Source organism: Acartia tonsa, chromosome 5, assembly GCF_053477335.1.
Source record: "Acartia tonsa isolate MP-2025a chromosome 5, ASM5347733v1, whole genome shotgun sequence".
In the NCBI taxonomy this organism is placed as follows: Eukaryota; Metazoa; Arthropoda; class Copepoda; order Calanoida; family Acartiidae; genus Acartia; species Acartia tonsa.
In genome coordinates, this window is record NC_137264.1 from 28,932,062 (window position 1) to 28,956,546 (window position 24,485).

Below are 24,485 nucleotides of genomic sequence, written 5' to 3' on the forward strand. Positions count from 1 at the left end.
ATTTGCATAAACCGTGTGTATAGACTTTTTCTTTGGACTAAGATAAGGGCTTAGTTTTAAGATTTTTCGGATAGGCTCCAGGTTTGGGAGCCGCAGGCCTCCAGGTTCAGGACTTTCAGGTGGTCTCTGGACAGGTAATATTTATAAAAAAAATTATTTTTAAAGAGTTAGAGGCATAGAGAAAAAAATAAAAGAGAGGAATCGAAGCAACTAGAAGACAAAAATAGGCAGTGGGCCTAGAGGCCTACTCAGCGCTGTTGCCGCGCTAAAATTTATTGCTATTCCACTACTTTTCAAATGGGAGGATTAAAAATTATTAAAAAAAATATTTTTTTACTTTTTACTATTTCCATATTTAGGGCAAGAATATTAGATTAGATATTTTCGTTTTAATGTTTTAATTAAAAATTACATAGAATTTTATTTTTATTTAAAAAAATTTGTTCATGAAAGATGAATCCTTCTATTTCTAAAAAGGGGGAAATTTTTTTCATCATGAACAATTAGCTGATTCTGACCGCCCACGGCTGTTTGCTAAATATCGCTTTTCTTTTTATTCACATTATTATTTATGATTGACTTACAAAAAGCCCTGGGCGGCTTTTGATTTTCATCTGCTTCTAAATTTAGGGATGGGGAAGTAGTATTTTACCATGAAAAAGGGGTGAGTATTCATCCTCTTATCCTTTTTCCTTATGGTTAGAGGTCAGCAATAAAACAAAATATGAATCTTTTTAAATGTTATTTAAATATTTGAAGATATAAGATGCATGTTTTGTTTTATAAGTTGAATTAACTCCTCAAAAAAATCTTTTTTTTTTTAATTTTTACTTGTCCAGAGACCACCTAGAGGCCTGCAGCTCCTGAACCTGGAGCGCAATCCAAACATTCAAAAACTTGGGAAAAGTTTTCAAATAGAATAAATAAAGAATGATTTTATCTCTAATAAGCTATCCTCTCAGTTCAAAGATAATGCCTATACACACGGTTTACGCAAATGTGTCAAAACTTCCCCCATCATAACCTAACATGGCATTTAAATTAAAGTTGATTTAGCTAGTTTTCTTCTTTAGTACAGCTCCTTGGGAGAAATTTCACAAAGAGAAAATGATAGGTTTTTTATTTATGCCAACAGATCTATTTCTGTCATAACATTTTTAAGTTTTAAATTTGACATCCATTGAATTTATTGTATTGCAAAAATTTCTCGTGGTTAAACTTTCCAATTTACTCCATATCTCATTTTGAATAAACTTAATTAAAAGAAACATTTTAAGTACATGTCACTTTTCTAGGCGTCTAAATAGATTGAATACCCTTCATGGAACTGCACCGTTAAATTTCATAAGGTTGTTTACATTGGGTATAATTTAGAAAAATATCTACATATTAAAACTAAGAATATTATTAAAACAAGAAATGTGCCTAATGTTTCGCAAGAGACAAATTAATATTTATCCTAACCAGGGTGCCGGAGCCGTATAATTTTGATGCGGCTCCGGCTCCGGCTCCTACCTTAAAATTGATATATCAATTTTTTTTCATTATTGAATTTGATAAAATGAAATAAATAATCTAAAATATTTTGCTTTTATTTGATTAAAGCTATATAAAAGTAGAAGGATGTGTGTCTATTTGTTAAGTAACAATAGTTTTTCAGTTTATTATATGGAAATAGACCGTTGCCAAATTATAATATTACTTTAAAAAATCATTTTTAGCTAGTCCGGAGCCGTAGCCGTTTTTAACGAAAAATACGGCTCCGGATCCGGCTCCGGCTCCACCAAAAATGTTGCTGCTCCCGGCTCCGGCTCCAGAACACTGATCCTAACATTTGAATTTAAAACATTATGTGGTTTAACATTCAGATATAAAAAGGATTATTAGTAAAACCTAATCTTTATTATTTTAGTGGTGTAAATACGTACTTTTCTTGGAAGTAACCTACTAGTACAATATCTAACATTTTCAAAGATATTTTTTTTTTAAATTCAAAGATTTTTAAACATTTACCAATCTCATATCCCTTAAAACTCTGAGAAAAAACTTAAACAGCGTCGTTTAAAATAATAACTCTTGCATGAAAGAAAAACCAGGAAAAACTTTGCTAATCATGGATTTAACATATTTACAAGACAATAAAATATGTAAACGCATCCAAACATTAATTTTGATATTGTCCAGACTTCATATTTTTACTAGCATATGTCAATGTCTACTTAATTTTTTCAGTAGAGCAGCTACTCTATAACTAGAAGGAAGGGTGGGGGACATTAGATTGTAAATTACACTGGCACCCAAAGTTTTATTATCTTCATTTGATGCCCTGAAAACTTTGGGTGCTTTTTATTGAATCCTGATTTGCTAGTTCAATCTAAAAGGGTCCAAACTTTTAAAAAGATAATGTAAGTGGGAATCAAAATAAATATTTTGTCCATTATCTTTTAACCTATGATCCCTGTAATTAGAAAAGTCCATCTATTCGTGAACACGGATTAACTATGATATTGTTTAAAAGGTTCCCTAAATCTTAATTATTGTCAGATTTATAACCGTGATAATACTTGTCTGTTCTTCTATAATCAAAAATGTTATTTGCTTACCTAATGTTGCTGCGATTCTTTTAATTATAATGTACGTTTTTAAATGTTAGCTATCTTTCTTTAAGTTTCATAAACGGATAAATTCTTAAGTTCAGTTCAAATGTTAAGAAACCAAAGTACTTCTTTGGATTAAAAAAAATACAAGGACTTTTATGTCCAAAGTAAGGCAGCAAAAAGTAAGCTGAAAAAATTGGCAAACTTCTTGTAAACTTAGGTAACAAAGAACAAATAAACTGTAATTAAAAAATGATTGAAGGATGATTTAAATAAAAAAGATATTTAATTTTATCTTACTCTGACAGTGACGTTATCAAGGACAAACGGAAATAGCCATGTCATAAAGTAACTGCGCTACTAGAAGTATGTTTTCAGTAATAAAAATTTCAAGCATCTTAAAGATATAAAACATAAAAATTTAGTTTACTAAACGAAATCTTTGTTCCACTTGGATACACGTTATAATTGTAGAAAAAAATTAAAACAAAGGAATTATTGAATAGTTTGGAAACTATAAAATTTGCAAGAATAAAAGCATTCATAAAAGCGAAGCACAACAATAAGATCTTGAAAGCACAATTGTCAAGAGGAGATGACTCTTCTAGAATTTATTACCATTAAGATAAAAATTAAGTGTAGCCGAAGTACAAATAAACGAGTAGCTTCTCTTTCTTGATTTAACCTTATCATTGAAGTAATCATCATACAACATTTTTAATGAATATGACTAATCGAAGATCTATCTTATTTAAAACCTGCTAATGGGAGCTATCATTTATTCCGTAAGGACAACCCTTAGTTATAGAAAATCTGCTTTAAAAACTAATGTTACTCATCAATGGACTATAATAGTGATAATTATATTCTACTTAAAAACTATAAAAGAAAAAAAAATTCTGAATTCATGTTGTTTAATAAGTTGTTTAGGTAGCAAATATTTGTCTACGTCCGCTTGTATTATATTATGCTTACATAAAAAGAAAACAAACTGGAAGATAATCTTCCTTTGCCCCCCCCCCAAAAAAAAAAAAAACTGGTTTTGTAGCCCCGCCCTGCCCCCGGGGGCCTGTGCTGCTCCTGCTCCTGTCCTAGTCTTGACTAAATGTCAAATATTTGGATGCACACCACGGAAAGGTGCTAATATCCTTTGAAAAAATTGGTTTAACAATATTTTGTTTCTGAATTAAATCTATTTTAACGATTTAGTGGATTTAAAGTGATCCTTAAAACGTACTTAATTCATGTCCATCGATATAAGACAAGACAACTTTGTAATTTCAAAATGAACAATTTGAAAAAATTCAAATGACGATAAAGTACGCTGTTATATATTAAAATTGGCAGTTTTGGCAAATTTATGTACAGACTTTAGAATTATCAAAACCTTTCTTGTTTATGATTGTTATATATTATTGTATAGTTATCAAGCTAATTTTCATAATACTTTTCCCTGTTTCAGATAATGGATGCACTAGAAGCTGGCTCAGTCATCATGTCGCAAGATGTTTTTTTTTACAGATTTTTTTCTGTCATGATACTCATCTAACCCAGGGGTGTATATTCTACATGGGATCCTCTGCTCAGTGGGGGGGGGGGGGGAAATAAGTGGTTGGAGGGGGAAAAAATCAAATGTAAAAATTAAGAAAACTGAAAACATTTTTTCCATTTACCTTTTTACATTTTTCTTGGTAAAAAAAACTAAAAAAAAATGTGTGGTAGGAGGGATAAAATAAATAAAATATAGAGTTCATAGATATTTTTCCATTTTCCCCCCTACTTGGTGAGAAAAAACTAGAGGGGAGAAAAAATAAAAAAAAATTTGTAGCAGGGGGAAAAAAAATAAATCTTGTGCAGAATATACACCCCTGTCTAACCAGAGCTACTTTTTTAATATCACGGATTAACGAGCAACAAACTTAAGATTCACCAACTATTTAAAAAGCAATAAAGTTCAGAAAATCAAAAAAGCCAGGAATTAAATTAGGCTAGTAATATTTTAAAGCATTATTAAAAGTATTTAAATTACTAAATGGCATTAATGAATATGTTATTGCTATGGATTTATATACATATACATACGACAGTAAATATAATAGGTTAACTCACAAACAAAATATGAATTTTACATACTATTTCAGACATTACAAATTGCTTCAAGCAAGTTTGTTTTCAGAGATGTCAAAGTAAAATAGTAAATATGTACATAAGAAAATAAACATCATTGAAGAACCAGAGACGTCTTTTATTTTGGTATTAATACTTTATTTCGACTAAGTTCAAGCTGTTTTTAAAAAAAAGTAACGTCAGAGCACACAATCGTTATGAAAACTTTCCTATTTCATCTCTTATTTTAATATAATTTTAGTACCTATGACTTAATTTTATTAACTTTTTCTGGGCATTGCAGGCGTGTTAAAATGACAAGTAAACATTCTTAATGTTGGGGGAAGAAAGGTTTTTAGATTAATTCAACTGTCGCCGTCTTCTCCCTCCTAATTATAAGATACATACCTGACATCTCTCTCCTACTTGCCAGGGTTTAACAGGTAACACAGGTTCTTTCTCTCCCCACCGGGATTTAGATTTTTTCTTTTCCTCAGATTTAGCTTTTGTGAAGGCTTGCTCTATTTCTGCCTCTTCCTCCTCCTATTAAACGTACAATATTTTAAATAAAGAATATTTAGGCTATTTTTTTTCTTCAAGTTTTAACTTTTATTTTTAAAGATACTAAACGATAGGTATTAACTGGAAAAAAATACAGGATAACACTAACAGCCTCAGGTACCCAAGAATAAAATAGATACACTCTTTTAATTCCATTCGTGAATTGTAAATAAATTTTCTTATACAAGGGGGGGGGGGGGGAGTTCTGACACATTTACGTAAACAGTGAGTATAGGCTTTATCTTTGGACTGAGAAGATAGGTTGTTAGGGATAAAATCATTCTTATATGATGAATTTCCCCCAGATTTAAGATTTTTGGATAGGCCTCCAGGTTCCGGAGCTCCAGGTCTCCAGGTGGTTTCTGTACAGGTAAAAATGAAAAAAAAAAATTTTTAAGAGTGAGATGTCAGCTTATTAGACAAAATATGTATGTTTTTTCTTCAAATATGTGAATAACAATCAAAAAGAAGCATATTTTGTTTTATAAGTTAATTTCTAACTCTTAAAAAAAAATCTTATTTTTAATTTTTACCTATACAGAGACCACCTGGAGGCCTATCCAAAAATCTTAAATCTGGGGGAAATTCATCACATAAGAATGATTTTATCCCTAATAATCTATCCTCTCAGTCCAAAGATAAAGCCTATACTCACTGTTTACGCAAATGTGTCAGAACTCCCCCCCCCCCCCCTTAATTAACAATTAAATAATAATAATAATGAATCTTCATTAAATGATTGAATGAATTGTAAATTATATCACTTTTTATCACCTTTGGCTCCGGTTCCGGCTCCGGTACAGTTCCAGCATTTACTAATTGAGATGTTAATTCTATAACTTGGCTGAGATCTTGTTTCAATTGTAGCAACTCTTCATTTATTGGGTCTGATGTTAGGGCAGCCTCCACCTGTAAAAATGACCAAATTACCCAAAATAAGAAAATCACTGATTTGAACGAAAATATTTGTTTTCTACAATTTTCATGAATATAATGAATTTCACATTAAACTATTAAAATTCATAGATTAAATATTAAAAAATTATCCTTCAATAAAATCTAATTATAAGAACATTTACGTAAAGGAAATTAAATTTTAAGAAATAAAAAAAAAATATTACAAAAAAGTAACTGCATATAGGTATTAATAATAAAAGTTCTAATTTTATTCAATTTGCAACAAATTAACACCATTCGCCCCAATCCTCCAAGGACGTAAGGGAGAGGACTTAAAAACGCCTTAAACTGCCCTAATTAATTCATAAAAACCTTCCTTAAAAATAAAAATCCTTCCCATTCAGACCAGTTTTGAAATATCTTTAGCTTCAGACAAAAACAACTTATTACTTAATATTACAGATTAAGAAACACTAAAATTAAAATATGTATGGGCAGACAGTCCTATTAAAAAGAACTTTGATGTAATTAGATTTTTTTACCTGCTGTAACTGAAGTTTATAGGTGTTGAGATCGATTTCATCCCCCATATTTTGTCTTTTTTCATGAACTGATTTTAAAATTATTAGGTATATTCTTTCTGCAATAATCTTCATCGTTATAAATATGCTACATGACTTAAATTAAAAATTGTCGCAACTTTCAAATAATTTTGATTTGGATTACTAGGTATTTATAAAAATCATTCCGAACTCAAAAAAATAATAATAAAATGCCATTATAATTTCATAAAAAACTTGGGACACCTTTAAATACTAAAATCAATAAATCCAGTAATGTTCAGAATACTGTACATCAAAAAAGTAATAAAACCTTTGAATGCATATCTATAAATAATAAATGAAGTTAAATACGCCTTATTATATTCACTTACCATATGTTCAAGAAAAAAAACGTTTATTTACACAATATCAAATGTCTAAATACCTATAGGGTTAAAGCATAACACTGTTAGTTATAATAATTTTTGCTGTCATGATATAATTGTAAGTTATCACCAAAATATAACTTATCACTATTTCATAATTATAAAATTGTAAAAATCTTAACTTAATTGTCACTAACATTTTTTATAAATTAATAAAACGCATATGCACTTAGAGTTTTCACTAGCATTCGAAAATATTAAAAAATTACTTTCTATTAATGTTTTACCTATTTTTAACCCATTTATTAAGATATTAATAAAAGCATGTGTGTCGTATTGTCTGCTAAAAATTACTTAATTTAAAGCTGCACCCATGTTGTACAGTATTTTTAGTTCTTACAAAAATCGCTAAAATTTATGAGAATATAAATTTTAATGGCTTAAGCTGGGAAGGTAGAAGGGTGAGGAGGGATGGTTAGCAATGACAGACAATTGACTTGGCTCCTTCAGATATTAGAATAGAACTGGTGTGTGTATCCTTGAACCATATGTTCTCACACACACACACACTTTAAACTTTTGCCCTTCAATCAACTTTTCATGGTAAACAACTACTTTTTGTATCTTTATTATATTTCAGTTTTGAATAAATTATTTTTATAATTGATATTAAGTCATAAAGCTATTATGAGTAATATACAATTGAATAAAAATTATATTTTAGTTTTAAAAATAAAAATGAATAATACGTTGTATACTCTGCATGAATGCCGCGTCAGCTAGGGTAGTATCGTCGCCAAGTTAGTAGATTTTGATCCAATATTATCTGGTGGATTTTCTACTGACCAATAGGAAGTTAGAATAAATATTGCGAGATTTTCAAACCCAATTAAAAGTCTAACCAAACACAAAATCGCCAAAAAGAACAATTTAGAAATATGATCATAATGAGTAATAGCAAAAGTTTTGTTATCTAGGCACAAATTATAGATTTAATGAAAAAAAAACCTTATATGTTTAGTCTATTTTTATGATTTTGAACAGAGAAAGAAAGCAAGACAACATTTCAATTTTTTTCGTCTAAAGGATTGTATTACTTCTTTTTAAAATTTTAGGAGAGCATTATTTATTTCTATAAAAATCATTCATAGTGGTGACATAATTAGGCAGTGGGGAAAGCCAGGGGCAGGCTTGTAGTAAACTACACAACTTAAATTGTCAAAAAAATACAACTTATTTAAATAAACAAAACAAAAAACATCAAATGAAATAAGTAATGATTTCAAAAGTATTTAATTATTTTTGAACTTTTTTTATGATTTTATAATGCCATTGACGTTTAGATATTTTACAATGAGCCGCTCGGAAAGCAGGTAGAACGGCTGAAAGTAAAACTTGAATAAAAACCGGTAAAATAAAATTTTTAAATGAGACGCAGGTGGCATCTACACAGAGCCAATATGTACCAGCCAGCACTGATGCCAAAATAAAATTTTCGACACCACTTTTTTAATAAAGAAATGTTAGGAAAATTTTGTTATATTTGAATAAAACACAAAATACCCTTCGAAATTGTAGATTTCCAGCCCAAAAAAGCGAAAAAAAAGTCAATTGAAAAACTTATATTCAAAGAGTTGATATTTCAAAATTCTTCAGAAAAATTTCAACAAATCTCAACAAATTGAATTTTAATGATAAATGTGAAAATCTTGTTTCAATGAAAATTCATTTAGCATTAAATTAGTTTCACATTTAAAGTCAAATAATAATAGCAACAGATGTCAGCAGAGAATATATGAAGTGAGAACCCTGTTAGGCTGAAAGTAGTGACTACAATTTTGGGATATTTGGCATCCCTGTCAGCCAGGTTCAGCTTTTTGTTTATGTATATATATATATGTATAGGCAAAACTTTGGCTCAGCCGATACACAAAAAGGCTATTTTCAAAAAATAGCCCTTAAACGCCTAAATTAACTATGTATTTTTGTACATAAATCTGGTTAAATGTATTCTTAGTGACTTTCAATATAGAATTGTATTAAATTTGACCCAAAAAGATTGAAAAATCAGACCGACGCCAAGTTTCACATAAATTGACATTTTTAGGCTTGCTCAAAAAAAGTGGTGAAAATTTTATCAATTAAACTCTGAAATAAGTACAAAGTGATAGTTATTATTACTGGTGTTCAAAACAAACCAAAATACTAAAATTTTAAGGTTTTTATTATGTTATATGATTATTCTTTCTAATGTGTATGATACAATGTGAAATAGCCGGGGTCAAAGAGACAGCTACGCGCCCGCCAACATGCACCCACCTGTATTTGGTGGATAATGTCTGCAGTGTCTGATATTTTGCCCGGTCCACAGCCCGGGCCAGACCCCGCGTTGCCTCCAGTCGCCGCGGGCGGCGGGGGCCCTCCCAATCTCACGTCCGCCGGCGGTAACCAGGCAGCCGTCGAACGCCTGAAACGCAGGATGGACGGTTACCGGGAGTTGCACAACACAAAGCTTCCTAAGTACAACCACACGGCTAATCAAATAAACTTACAACAAATCAAGGACACAAAATTATTAAGACAGAAATTTCTTGAATCAAAAACAAAGAAGACTTCTAAGAAGTCGTCTAATGCCGAAAAGGCTGCTGCTAAGAGTGAAATGAATAATATTAATTCAGGTAGTTATTTTTCGCAGTATATATAACGATAGAAACGAATAAGATAAAAAACGATATAATTGACTTACAATATGTTGTAGTATTAACAAATACCTATCTATTTGCTGAATAATAAGTCTAATTTGATTTTTTTTTTCAGTTAAAATTATTAATTGTTTTTCTGTAGAAACAGCTTTTATTACATATAGGGTAAGGGGGGGGAAGTTTCGGTAAGGGGCTATTCTCGGTAATTTCGACCTACCTTCATTAAATGACCTTTTTCTCCATGTTCCTTTCAAATGACAGAAAAAAACATAAAAGCAAATTTGTTCCTTATTAAATTGCCTACAAAAAAGTATATAATGAATTTTTTGTGAGATGAATATTAAGGGTACTTATTGGGTCTCAAAGTCGGACGAAAAATTTTTTTTTCCCAAAAATTTTTTAGTAGGTGTGTAAAGATCGACCTACACAAAAATTGGTAAGACCTAGAGCTGATCTGAAAAACTTTTTGAACTAGAAATTGCCCGCTTTTTCCAAATCCGTTGAGAGCTTTAAAATCGGGTTAATATTTTTTTCAAAAATGACCAAAGTTGGCGCCGGGGGAAAAATCGGTAATTTCAAAAGAAATTAAAATTCAACTTTTAAGGTCATGTTTTCATGTTTTCTTTTGTCAAATCTATTATTCCATATGGACTTTTTAAGAATTAGGCCTAAAAATGAATAGAACAGATAAAAAACAAAAAAAAAATTAATTTTATTTTTTTAATCGAAATTTTGCGAGGAAAAAATCAAAATTTCTGGTCCTTTGAAAAAAAATATTTTTGACATAGGAGGAATAGTCCGATCTTTATGAATTTTTTTGTGGTTAATCCCAATCACCTATACTAATTATGATTTATTACGCTTGTTTGGTCGTTTGGCCTTTTTTCATCGATTTTTTTAAGGTTAAAATGTAGTCAAGATTTTTTGCAAAGATGACACTTTTGCTTCAAATTAAATTTTTGAGGTCAATTTTTAATCAATTTTCATGTTTTTTGGGCTAAATCTATAGTTCAATGTGAGCTTTTTTAGGATCAGGCCTAAAAAGTAATAAAATACGTTTTTTTCTTATATTAATTTTAAGTTTTTTAAAAAAAAATTTTTGAAAAAAAAAATCGAAAATTCGCGTCTTTCAAAAAAATTCATTTTTAACATAGAAGGAATAGTCCGATCATTATGAAACTTTTTGTGGATAATCCCTATAACCTATACTAATTATGATTATTTATGTTCGACTGGCCGTTTGGCCGTTTTTCATCGATTTTTTTTAGGTTGAAAAAAATTACCGATATTTCCCCCGGTGGTGGGGAAATATCGGTAACTTTTTTGCGGTCAATTTCGGCCAACTTCTAAAAGTCCTAGGATAATGTCCTTTTAGGACCTGATAGTCCTTTCCGTAAGCTTTCTACTGGTCTTGGTTTCATTTGAAAATATTAATATTTACCCCATTTGTTTTCAAAAAAAACGAAATTTCCCCCCCCTTACCCTATGTGCGTTCGTTTTTGACATAAAAGTTAATATTTTTTTAGTTGCAAACTTGACGATTATTAACTCTTTTTAGGCAACCCAATGATGCAATACAATAACTCTGCTCAGAATAACTCAAATAACTCCATGGGAGGGGGCAACCAACTTCACCATCAACAATCTGCTCCTCCCCCCCATCTAGACCATAATAAAATGGCCTCCCAAGACAGTTCGTCTGGCGGACCCATGAAGCGGCCCCTGGAATCGGGGCCTATGCCAAACAATTCCAAAAAAGCCAACCTGGACATTGATTCTAGTTTAGATTCTATAGTTAGCAAAATTAAAGAGGAACACTGCACGCCTGATGTAAAGTACAACATGACAAATAGTGACTCTGGCGCAGTGAGTAATATCAAAAAAGAGACAATTGATACCAAGATTGACTCTAATGCAAAGTTAAAAATTGAACCTGACCCCCTAGGAACAGCGTCCGTCAAGACTGAGGGAGGTAATGACGACTCTCTCAAAGTGAAAGACGACCCTGATGATTTAAAGCAGGAGGATAACTTAGGCGAGCTTGATCTCAAAGATTTTGATGGTTTTGACGGTATGAACAATGATGCTTTCCAAGACCTTATGGACGACTTACCAGAGTTTGACAAGACCTTCTATGAATCTCTTGACTTTGATCCCAAGGAGGAGCCAGATTTGGACGACAAAAGTTGGCAGGATGATCTAAATGCTCAGAGTACAACAGATAATTTAGACATTAACAGTAGTGGTGCATCAACACTGCCCGTTTCATCAGCACCCTCTGTTTCCCAGCCCAATGCAACCGAGGCGCTCAAAATGATGGCGCAACAACACCAGAACCCCCCTGTCTGTGATAGTAATACAATTTCTATGCCACAACGTACTAATGATATGCAGGAACAGCAACCGCAACATCAGCAACAACCAACGAGCCAAATGCCAAGGACTTCAATGGTAGGAAATAGTGGGCCACATGGCAACGGTATGTCGCCTGGCATGTCAAATATGGGCGGTATGTCGCCGTCTTTAGGTCACAATAGTAATAATAGTAGCAGTGCCAATGGAATGCCGACACCAGGTGGAATGTCTCTCATGAACGGTCCGCCTAATAGCAGCATGCCAATGTCTTCGCAGGCTGGAGGAATGGGTGGGATGCCATCATCAGTACCTGGACCTATGCCCATGTCAGGGCCTGGAGGACCTATGCCACCAGGCGCTATGGGTGGCCCGCCTGGGATGGGGGGACCCAACCAAGATATGCTCAAAGCTAAAATGGAGGAGGAGGCAAGACTTAGGGCGCAAATGCACCAATCAAAATTCAGGATGGGTAATCCGAACGGAATGTCAAATCCAGGTGGAATGGGCGGACCCATGGGTCCAATGGGCGGCCAGTATGGCAGTCAACAGCAGGCCATGATGCGGGGTGGCAATCCAGCAATGTATGGCATGAACCATCAGATGCAGGTAACTTATAAACTTAAATTTTGAAAGTATTATGGGGGGGGGGGAGGTTTTGAAACATTTGCGTAAACCTGGTACCTAGGCTTTAACTTTGGACTCGGGAGAGGATAGGTTATTAGAGATAAAATCATTCTTATATGATGAATTTCAAAAAGTTTTAAGATTTTTTGGATAGACCTCCAGCTTCCAGAGCTGCAGGCCTCCAGGTGGTCTCTGTACAGGTAAAAATGAAAAAAAAAAATTTAAGTTACAAATCACCTTATAAAACAAAATACCTATGCATATTTTGTTTCATAAGTTGACCTGTAACCTTAAGAAAACATTTCATTTTTACCTGTACAGAGACCACCTGGAGGCCTGCAGCTCTGGAACCTAGAGGTTTATCCAAAAAATCTTAAAACTTCGTGAAATTCATCATATAAGAATGATTTTATCTTTTATAACCTATCCTCTCCGTCCAAAAATAACATGATGACATGAGGATTTGTTGTCCTTTCGAAAATGGAAGCATGAATTTCATATTTCACCTTTAATAATTTTGTATTACATTTGTTGACTCCATATATTAATAATAATATGATTTTTCATCTTTGTTTTAGATGGGAATGGGTGGAAGACCTATGTCACCTCAGCAACAAGCCATGATGATGCGTTTCCGTATGCAACAGCAACAGAATGCCATGATGCGCAACATGTCCCCAGAAATGGCTGCCATGCAACAAGGCCAGTATCCTCCAGGCGCCGGGCCAAACATGGACATGATGGGAAACCCCAACGGCATGATGTACCAACATCCAGGTATTCTTTATAAAGACAAATTGGGGAGGGCGGATTTGCCAATTTTAATACAACTAATACCAAGTCACTCAGCCTCAAAGACAAATACAGCAATGTGACTTTGTTTGGTATTTGCTTAGATGAAGAATAATGAAGAACAGCGGCAAAAGAACTTATATTTTTTTTAATTTAGACGAAAATTGTAGTTCTCAGCCATTTTTTTATTCAAAATTTTAAACTGTACCACATTACAGCAGGAAAATCAAATCTCAGTGCTGTAACTTTTTTGAGACCAATTTCTTTTGTGTTGGTTCAAAAATTGGTACATCTGCAACGCTCCCCGCGCCCCTTACACACCTAATTATCAAACAAGAATGATAAAAAAAAATTTAATATGATAAAAAGACTTTGTTTAAAATTGAATAGATAGCTAAAAATAAAAATTACCTTTTACTTATAATGTTAATGTTTTGCAGGTTATATGCAACGTGGAGGTGGAATGGGCCCTGGAATGATGCACCGAATGAGTCCTATGCAACAACAAATGGGGAACAGACCTCCACCTCCAGAATATGGAATGAATACTCAGGTATACTAGACTTTGTTACTTTATTGTTTTGGTTTGTGTTTTTATTTACTCCTATTCTTTTGTCTGATTCTTAATTTAACTAATGAGTTCAGCACATTTTTTCTTCCAACTATTTTCTCCATATGTCTTATAATGTATGCCGTTATTTTTAAATACATTTTGAAAAGTTTCTCAAATAGTCATTGTTTTAGTAAAAAATACAACAAATATAAAATATCTTAATTCTAAATGACATTGCCTGTCATTTATTTAGAGTTTATTCTAATCAATCTTTCACTTTATGTATAGACAGCAAAACACGTGTCCTCATATATTTCATTTTAACCTAACACCATGTGTGTCCCTATTGATATGGGGTAATATCCTAGCACACTTTGGATCTACTGCAGTTCACGGTAAAATATTGCTGGTAAGCAATATTTCCAAAAATCTATGAATTTTAAAGGCTGCTAGCTGCCAAACGGCTGAACGTACACATCATGCCCGCACACTATTTTAATCGGCATAAGAAGGCCTACAAATAATCTGGAATAGCCATAAATCAATAATGCATAATTATCTCCCAGTGCAAAGAAATGCGCGAAAAAGACCTATTTTACGCGTTTTTTCTTCAGTGAAGCTTTCCCTGTGCATAATTGGATCTTGGCTATTCCAAATTATTTGTAGGCCTTCTTATGCCGTCTAAAATGGTGTGCGGGTATGATCTGTACGTACAGCCGTTTGACAGCTACCAGCCTTTAAAATTCCTAGATTTTTGGAAATATTGCTTACCAGCAATATTTTACCGTGAACTGCAGTAGATCCCACACTTTTGATGACCTTAAAAAAGCATTTAGATATTTGGGGTCCATTAGCGAAAGGAGGGAAATCGTTATTTTGAAAGAAAAACTTAATGTAAATAAAAAAACTAGAAAATTATTTAAAACAAATTGTTTAGGCTGGTGGAATGCCGTACATGATGAATCCCGGAATGCGGGGAGGTGTGCCACCCCAGTACGCTGCCCGGACCCCTGGAGGTCCTCCGGGAGGAGTTTCCAATGGTATGCAACAGATTCCCCCGTCTGGCCCTATGATGAGAGCTCAGGTACTAAATACTGTCAGTTGCGCGGCTACTTTATGACTAAATATTCATTCGTCCGTCTGTACTTCCTTGTATGAGTTTTACGATTTAATACTAAATTCACAACAGTAGGCAGTTATTAAAGTATGAACAAATCTTGGTTTTTCATAAAAAAATTTACTTTTAATGTTAAAGTTTATTATATATGGATTAGAATTTTATATTGTTATTTCTTACTTCGTAGGTAGTATTTTTAAAAGCGAAGCTTTTCTATAATTAGGGTCGGTATGTCCGTCCGTAACGGATAGCTTTTTTCGTTAATTTAGGCATGTTAGAATTGTCCTATTGCTAAAGATCGCTCATTAAAAATTAATAAAGATGAATGTTTATCAAGATGGACCATTTAAAACTGTTTCTCTCAATCATTGTTTGTTGTAAAATCTGCTCTAACAATTTCTAACAAAATCGATTTCAAATTTTGCATGGTGATTCCTTTAATAGTTAGGTACGATTTTATTAGAAAGCGTAGCAACTCTATAATCATCACCAAAATGTCCGTACGTTCATTTTAAACGTGTTGATTTTTTAACTTTTTTAACAACAAATTTTTATGTGATCTAATCATCCGATTGATCTGATTTTTGGTATATTGATTCCTGGGACAACAAAGTATAATGTAATAAGCGAAGCAACTCTATAATCAAGTCCTAAAAATGTAAGTATGTCCATAACAAACCATTATCCTGAATCAAGCAGTTTTTCAACAAATTTACTTACAATTTTACTTTGACTCTTATACATTTATATTATGATTATTCAGTTCTGACACTATACAAGTGTTAATGTCCGTTTTTCCTACCGTTTCAGTGCTTCGCTTTTATGGATGTTGTTACCTTGTTCTTTTAAATTATCATTACTTAAGTAACTATTCTATCTGCTTTTTCAGTTACCTTTTTCTAATTCTAATCCATTTTTTAAAGGTGGGAATGAATGAAAGGTTACGAGGTCCAGGTCCTCCCGGTCCCATGACAACCAAACCTGACGACAAACCTAACCCCAACATGATGAACATGCAAGGCAATCCAAGCATGGGTGGCCCTGGCAACCCCAATGGCCCACCTGGCGGAAATATGTCGGGCCCTGGACCCGCAGGGGTTACTCCTACCATGTCAGGAGGATCTCCTATGCCTGGCGGTGGTTTGGTAACCACAAGCTCCAGTAGCAACAGCCCTGTGGCCAGCAGTATGAACAGTACCAGCGCAAGCACCAGTATGACAAACACAATGCCAGGCTCAACCATGTCGGTTAAGTCGCCTATGCCACCTGGAGGGTTGATGGGCTCCAACATGCCACCCGGCAGCCCAGGAATGGGTGGGAACCTACCGGGAAGTAATGCTTCAGGAATGCCAAACACAAGTATGCCAAGCAGCCAATCTGGAATGCCACCTAACTCTACTGGTATGGTGAGCGGTCCTGGAGGCATGTCAAGCGGCCCTGGAGGTATGTCTAGTGGCCCTGGAGGTATGTCTAGTGGCCCTGGAGGTATGTCTAGTGGCCCTGGAGGTATGTCCAGCGGTCCTGGAAGTATGTCAAGCGGTCCTGGAAGCATGTCAAGCGGTCCTGGAGGTATGTCTAGTGGTCTCGGAGGCATATCAGGTGGTCCTGGAGGTATGTCTACTGGTCCCCTAGGCATGTCTAGCGGTCCTGGTATGCCTAACGGTCCTGGTGGCATGTCTAGTGGTATGCCTGGAGGCCCAGGAGGTATGCCTGGAGGCTCAGGAAGTATGCCAGGTGGTATGAATGGTCCTGGTGGTATGCCTGGCGGCCCTGGAGGCATGCCAGGTATGCCTAATGGTCCAAGAGGTATGTCAAACGGGCCCGGAATGCCGGGAGGTATGCCAATGTCAAGCGGTCCGGGAGGTATGCCTATGTCCAGTGGTCCTGGAATGCCGGGCATGCCCGGCGGTATGCCTGGTATGCCTGGAGGCATGCCTGGTGGTCCCGCAGGTCGGGGAATGCCAGGCGGTATGCCCGGTGGAATGCCAGGACACATGGGCATGCATGGGCCAGGGGGAATGCCCATGGGAATGGGAATGCCAAACGGACCTGGTGGCCCTATGCATGGTGGAATGCCCGGAGGAATGTCGGGTATGGGAATGGGCCCTGGAGGAATGCCGCCTGGTATGATGGGTCCTGGAGGTAGCTGGCAACAGATGCAGTCCTCTGGAAGTCCTCTTGGCAGAGATTATGACCCTTCCAAAGGTAAATGCTTATTTTTTACTCATTGAATTAATATAGATTCTTAAAATTCGGCAACAAAGCAACTTCCTATGCCAAGTTGTCTTTATTCTCCTGTTTTAACGTCCGAGAACACATACGTTTCCGTCAAAGGAAAAAGAAAAATGTCCCCTTTTACGACACTTTTCCCTAAGACAGCAAGAATCTTTTTTAAGTTTCCAATTAGTTCAAGTTATTTATAATTACATTTTCTTATTTAGATCCTAACGGAATGCCAATGATGCGACAAAATATCAGAAATCCTAACCCCGCAGCTTTCAACCAGGTTTGTCCTTGTTAAAATTAAAAAAATCTTGAAGAAGTACCTATAGGTTAAGAAGAAAGGTTTTTTCGTTTGTCCGTTAAGATTTCTCTAATCTCTAAACTGAGTTCTCCTATATGTTAGGAAAGCTTTTAATAGGGAAGCTGAGGCTAAAAAAGATAAATGCAGTTCAGAATGAGTAAGTAGGTTAAATTGGGTTAAGTATTAGTCATATAAAAAATTGTATTCTGGAGTAAGAATATCTTTTCATCAAACCCCATCTTGTCAGTTAATGATAGATTTTGTCTAAATTATTTTCATAAATTTAAGAACAAAAATATTTTTAAAAATTTTAATTAAAAGTTTATTTATAATCAAAGCTGCATTTCTCATTTCTATCATTAAGGGAAAGGTCATTAGGAAATAAATAATTTTCCCCACATTTTTTCAAATTCCTAAGGTAGAACTGGGTATACAATCCGAAATTGAGGGGTAAATATATTTCTGATTCATCCTTTCCGTTTTTACCTGATTTTCTTTGCCACCTTTCTATCAGTCACAAAAGTCATTGACTTTACTACTTGGCATCAGGGAAAGGGATAGGTAAATGGGGAAAAAAATTATTAAATCTTTGTAAATCATGTTATCACAAATTTGCGTAAGTAATATTTAATAATTTATTTAGACTGTCAAAGTGAAGTCCCTGAAAGATAAGTTAGGATCGTTTTTAATTTTGTAAAACAAAGAATTATTTGAATTACCTATGATTTTGAGATTTAGTTCAATGTTTATATTTCCATACTGTTACCTTGTTATGGCAGCTCACTTTACAGATCAAATTGTCCTTTTACCTTTTTGTTTACAAAGTACAAGTCTCTGTCCTTGGCCGATAGGTGGACACAAAGTGCAACACCAAGTCACGCAATCAAACATTAACACGCCAAAATATTCGCACACACACACCTTGCACTAAAAATGCGAGAGAAAACACGTGGATTGCGAACTTTTTAGTGCGTGTTTGCATTTTTTTCTGTTTTCATTGAGTATTTATTTATATATTTGTGTGTGTGTGTTCTGGGCTATGAGGACTGATAATGCTCAATAATGTACATGCACGCATTTTATGATCTCTAGACTTTTGATGATTCATTTTTTTTTAATGCTTACCTTAAACATGATAAATAGGTTTTTAAAATACATTTTTAGGCTATTTTTTGTTCAACAATTCATGTAGTCTTTATTAATTGTATTTTTTTTGTTTATAGAGTATGGGAATGAGAATGGGAATGCCGGGACATCCTGGACATCCTGGACAGCGGCAAATGGGCCCTATGGGACCTCGCGGAATGGTGGGCGGTCACCCCTCTCCATCCGGCGGCCCGCCTAACCAAACGACGGGTCCTCGCGGGATGGTTGGCGGTCACCCGTCTCCTTCTGGTGGCCCGCCTAACCAAACGACGGGCCCTCAATCTCAGCAAGGGCAGCAACAAAATTTACAAAAATCCTCGTACCCTCAATCCCCGGCGCATAACCCGTCGCGCACAATATCACCGTCGCCGCATATGATGCAGGTGCCGCCCTCACCGCACATGGTAGCAAGCCCGATATCGCAGCCGCACATGTCGCCGCATCCCAGCATGTCACCGCATCCAAATATGTCACCACATCCCAACATGTCACCCGCCCCTCATAGTAACAGTAACAATGAGTTTAATTTAGGTAAGTAGATTTCATACATATTCCTAAAATACCTCTGAGAGGAAAAAGGGAGAGAAACATAGAATATAAATTTTCTGAGTAAAAAAACTTTCAGTAGGTAACAATATTCCTATTTTAATTATAAGCAAGAATAGAAAATATTTTTTAAACCACTGTAATCGACGGAACTGACACGGTATGGAATTATTTTTGTGGTAACTAATGGCAAATCGTCGGACGGACGTATAGACCTACTCTTAGTAATTTAGTAGCTACACTGATAAAAAGTTTAGCATTCATTAATTTATTTTTTTTCAGAATCTTATGACAAGAGTGGGAGTGGAATTCCAACCCCTGGTGGTGGTATGGACCCTTCCTACCACCAGCACCACTCCCCCGCCCCCCAGGGTCAGGGGCAGCCCCCGAGCTACGCCCAGCACCCCGGGGCGCGGCAACAACAGCCATACAACCCTTCACAGCAACAACAAAATCCTCAGCAACCGCCAAATAGGCAGCAACCGCCGAACTCAAACCAAATGCAACAGCAATCGGCGGCTGGAAGTCACGGGGGTATGGGGGGGATGGGCCAGCCCGGCGGCCACATGTACCGGCAAAGTCCGGGCGGCATGCCGGGATCAACGGGACAGAATCCAAGTGATCAAATGATGTTTATGTAAATATTATTTATGAAAATTAATTTTAATATGATACATGCAGCCGTGCTATATCTTATTGTATTAGTATAAATTCATAATTGATTGATCAAATAATTTTGTATTGCAAACAATAAAGCCATTAAATTTAGATAGTTTTTTTCATGCTTACAGCAAGGCTTTTCTACGGTTGTTGTGTGTCCTTAATGCAGTTCTCAATAATAAGCTTTCACGGAATTTTACTTATCATTTTCGAATTAAAACCATGTATTAGGATTCCTGCAACAATTAGGTAAAAATTTTAAATTTAGAAGTGTTTTGTATTTCATATTGAATTTCGTGGTTAGTATTTTCCTCTATTTATTGGGAATAAAACATTAATTCAAAAGGATAACTTTATCAATAAGCAGCCCAGCAAAAACACACTCAAAAAGTTTTTGAAGGATAAAACGTTAAATGATTAGGACTCTTTCAGTACTGGGGAGTGGGTTAATTAACCGTGCAGATATTTCGGACTAAAGCTTTTATGGGCTAAAGCTAACTTTTAGAGGAAAGAATGGTTTGTAGATAAATATATCTAAATGCCTGCCTATTAGGGATGGCAATCCGTCAAATTTTTGGATTGGATTCGGATTCTTACAAGAATCTGTAAAAAATGGTGGATTCCGGATTCTAGCAATATTTTTAAAAATTTAAGTGCTACATATGTCATAAAAATTAATGTTTGTGTTGTCTATAATTCACTTCTAAGAATCGAACCAGATATTAAATGATACATTAAAAAGGGTAAGTTGAAAGAAAAAACTCAAGACGCTAATTTTAGCCTACCAATTAAGAATCCGAATCCGCTATTACAAAATGGATTCGGATTCCAAAATTGGGTGGATTCGGATTGCCAACCCTACTACCTATACACATTTTTTCTGTTAACCAATTATTAGCATCTAAAACTTACTATCATGGATATTTTACAACGTACGTGTATATTATGATAGGGGTAAAATTGTCGTCAATTTAGGTAGCTAACTTGGACATCACTTATTGGTCAGTTCACACATTCAGTAGGGGGGGGGGGAATTGTTAATTTAGCCAGCTACAAGTTTTACTTTTTTAGATTACTTGATTAGGCATGTGTAATATCTGTCCTTGGTAATATCCAATTAATAATAAATCCATTCTTTACCCACTCCTTCAGTGTTATGTTCTGTTTACTGGCCAGTAAATATTGGGGCAAAGAAAGTTTCGTAGCAGTGGTGTACTCAGGGTTTTGCCAAGATGGTGTAAAACAGATTAAAAGAAGGGGTTATTTAATTGTCAATAAGTGGTCCCCTTGTTTTTTGAAAGTAATTTTTAAAACTTCCCCAAACACCTTTTGGCTTTTTTAGGGGGTGTGTAGACCCTTAATTGTCAAGGAGGTTTTATCTATTACTTCGGCACTCATCTGGTTCGTAGATTATTATCCTGTAGTAAGGTTTTTTTGTCTGAAGCTTAAAATCTCAATAAATCTGAACCGATTGGATTTTCTAAATTAGTCCTGTGTCGGTTTTATGCTATTTTATTGTCTGATTTAAGACTGTAAGATTGAGGGGTTGGTTTTTGGCCATTTTTCTACCCCTTTTCTGTCCTTTAGAATACAAAGCACCTGTACTCCAGGAGCAAAGCCGCTGGTATAATATATTTCATCATTGTCCTATCCTTCTTTTTCTAATGACTAGCATCTTAAGCCCACTGCCCCTAGCTTATTTCTCTGTATTGTAAACGTCACCACATCACTGTCGATGTACTCCAAGGCTCTATCACTCAAGGTCTCTTTGTTTCAACAAAATAAAGGTGTCCATGCATTTTACACAAAATTTGCGGGAAAATGGCAAAATTATTAAAATATTTAAAGGTTATTTTTATAGAATTTTTTTTATCAAATTATTGATTTTAAAGTCATAACCTAGGACGATTAGACATGATATTGCACCGAAGCAACTTTGTATTTTAGTAAACATTTCCTTATTACAAATTTTAATACATTAAAAATCCATTTATTAAAAGTATATTTTTTCTTGTGGTTCATTTATGCATCCTGTTAGATTGAGCTTAATCTATCAAGAAATTGGAATTTCCTTTTTTTACGCTATTTATTTGTCATGCCAGTACAGGCCCAAATCGAACATTGTTGACCTAAATCCTATTAATTATTCCCTTTTCGAAGAGTTTTATAAAAATTTTAAGGGATTTTTAATGTCATAATTTAGATTTAAGGAGCAAAAATTGAAAATAAAGAACACGGGTGTGTGATTTAAAATGTATTTGTTTGACGAGTCTTAAATCACAGTGTATGACTTTAAAAATTATTTAAACATGGTATCACAACATAATTAAATAAGAGTAGTATGTAAATTTAGTGTTAAATGATGTCTATGAATCCAGGCAAAGTGCGTGTTACTTTATGCAAACATGTACATGTGTGTGTATATGTAAGTCAATAGGCGCGTCGCGCGCGCACATACATACATCAGTCCAAATGAAATTGAGACGACTGATTTACAATTGGTTGAAGGCATTTTATTGGTGTATTTTAAGCGCTCTTTCTTCTATCTTGAATATGCCATGTATTTTAATGCAGGGATTTTTGGTATAGGACAATTGATGATATATTAATATACCCCCAATTCGCGAGTTTAAAATTTTACTTTTGGCAGTCAGCATATTGAGGAAATAATGGGGTTCAGATGATTTAACCTCCATTTTCCCCCCCTCCCTGATATGAATGACAAAAAACTCTGCTTTCTATTACTATTTATATAACATACAAAGACTCTAAACCAATTTATATCGTCTACAAGAAAGTTTCAGCTAAGTCTTTGTATTAATTTTTAAAAGCGAAGCTTTTCTATAATTAGGGTCGGTCCGTACGTCCGTCCGAGATAGATAGTTTTTATTCGTTAATTTAGGCATGTTAGAATTGTCCTATCGATTTCAAATTTTGCATGATGATTCCTATAGTAGTTAGGTACGATTCAAAAACCGTAGCAACTCTATAATCATCACCAGAATGTCCGTACGTCCATTTTAAACATGTTGGTTTTTCTAATTATCCGTTTGATCTGATTTTTAGTATATTGATTCCTGGGACAACAAAGAACAAAAGAACAATAGTATAAGCGAATCAACTCTATAATCAAGTCCTCAAAATGTAAGTATGTCCATAAACATTATCCTATATCAAGCAATTTTCCAACAAATTTACTTAAACTTTGCTTCGACTCTTTTGATACTTTTATATTCTAATTATTCAGTTCAGACACTATACAAGTGTTAATGTCCGTTTGTCCTACCGTTTCAGTGCTTCGCTGTTATGGATGTTGTCATCCTTGTTTATTTACATTCAGGTATATTTTGTTTTAAATTAAAGGATGTTTCTTACATTATACTGCAAAGTTTTTTCCTAAAAGTGTAAAACTAATCGAAACAGAAGAGTTAATTTCCTCCCTCCATTCCTTCCTGTGCCCCTAGAGGCTTTTAGGTGTGTGATCGGTTAGTTGAATATAAAAAAGAAAAATATTTAAGAATTATGACTTTTTTTGGTTCTTGACGGCTCCAGATGTATGTTATAAAAACTAAGCGGCTGCATCAACCAATTGCTATCCTACTGGCGGCTGCGACTTGAAAATGAAGGGAAATTGAAAGCTGCTGAACTGGCAAGACTAATTTGGTTTCTATGTATCTTTAAAAGCGAAGCTTTTCTATAATTATGGTCGGTCCGTCCGTCCGTCACAAACGGATAGCTTTTTTCGTTAATTTAGGCATGTTAGAATTGTCCAATCGATTTCAAACTTTGCATGGTGATTGAGTGGCAGGAGGTACTTCTTGAAGTACTGGGGGATATTGACGTCCCTCCCCTTACCAGTCACCCATCCTTCCAGGGATATGGAAGGTTTGCGTAGGACTAACTATCCTACCTATAAAACCAAAAAGTTCAAGAAAACACCCACAGATCCTCAAACACTAATGGCTTTCACACAGCCAGAGGTGTGCATGAAACAAGAACCGTTGGAACTGATGCTCAGTTTACTGAGAATATGAAAGATGATGGTGAAATCCGAAAGGAAGCTATCAACTTGATGACAGGACCAATAAGTTCTAAGCAAAGCTGTAAGATAGGAACCTGGAATGTTAGAACAATGTATGTGTCAACTAAAACAGCCCAAGTAGTTAAAGAAATGACAAGTTACAATATTGGAATACTTGGGATTGCAGAATGTAGATGGACAGGACAAGGACAAACTACAACCAAAGATGGCCACCAAATACTTTTTTCTGGTCATGAAAGCCAACATATGTATGGTGTTGCTATAATTATTCAAAAACGACATGTCAATTCACTAATAGACTGGAAACCTATATCAGACAGAATAATTAAGGCTAG

General features: G+C 34.7%; 2 protein-coding genes across 7 annotated transcripts in view; one reads left to right on the plus strand and one right to left on the minus strand.

Annotated features, from left to right (window-relative positions):
- Positions 1–7,648, minus strand: part of Spf30 (survival of motor neuron-related-splicing factor 30) — a 59,361-nt gene extending 51,713 nt beyond the window's left edge. For 3 of the 4 annotated variants that reach the window (XR_013879752.1, XR_013879751.1, XM_080161188.1), the window contains exons 1-3: positions 6,704–7,648; positions 6,039–6,173; positions 5,112–5,246 (exon numbers count right to left, since the gene is read on the minus strand). Coding sequence is in view for 2 of the 4 variants with exons in the window: in XM_080161188.1 (XP_080017314.1) it covers positions 5,112–5,246; positions 6,039–6,173; positions 6,704–6,817 (384 nt within the window). In the remaining 2 variants the exon portion in view is untranslated. The remainder of the gene's footprint in view (positions 1–5,111; positions 5,247–6,038; positions 6,174–6,703) is intronic. The other variant, XM_080161190.1, reaches the window with a different exon arrangement.
- A 921-nt stretch (positions 7,649–8,569) lies between these two features.
- LOC145319218 (uncharacterized) lies at positions 8,570–20,216 on the plus strand. 3 transcript variants are annotated; one of them, XM_080161193.1, is made up of 10 exons: positions 8,570–9,767; positions 11,350–12,752; positions 13,349–13,547; positions 14,003–14,115; positions 15,053–15,199; positions 16,156–16,843; positions 17,069–17,437; positions 17,674–17,738; positions 18,980–19,433; positions 19,731–20,216. In XM_080161193.1, exons 1-10 carry the CDS (start codon positions 9,425–9,427, stop codon positions 20,087–20,089), a joined length of 4,140 nt encoding a protein of 1,379 aa, XP_080017319.1. In that variant the 5' UTR covers positions 8,570–9,424; the 3' UTR covers positions 20,090–20,216. The 3 variants fall into 3 exon arrangements, with proteins under 3 accessions (XP_080017319.1, XP_080017320.1, XP_080017318.1); XM_080161194.1 differs by having other exon boundaries at positions 16,156–16,801; XM_080161192.1 differs by having other exon boundaries at positions 16,156–17,437.
- The last annotated feature ends 4,269 nt before the right edge of the window (positions 20,217–24,485 follow it).

What these genes read in the sequence shown, in the direction of transcription:
- LOC145319218 (XM_080161192.1), top strand. Translation starts at nt 9,425, where the DNA reads ATGTCTGCAGTGTCTGATATTTTGCCCGGTCCACAGCCCGGGCCAGAC. An exon ending in GCATGAACCATCAGATGCAG is followed by an intron (nt 12,753 to 13,348) that starts GTAACTTATAAA and finishes TCTTTGTTTTAG; the next exon opens with ATGGGAATGGGTGGAAGACC. An exon ending in CATGATGTACCAACATCCAG is followed by an intron (nt 13,548 to 14,002) that starts GTATTCTTTATA and finishes AATGTTTTGCAG; the next exon opens with GTTATATGCAACGTGGAGGT.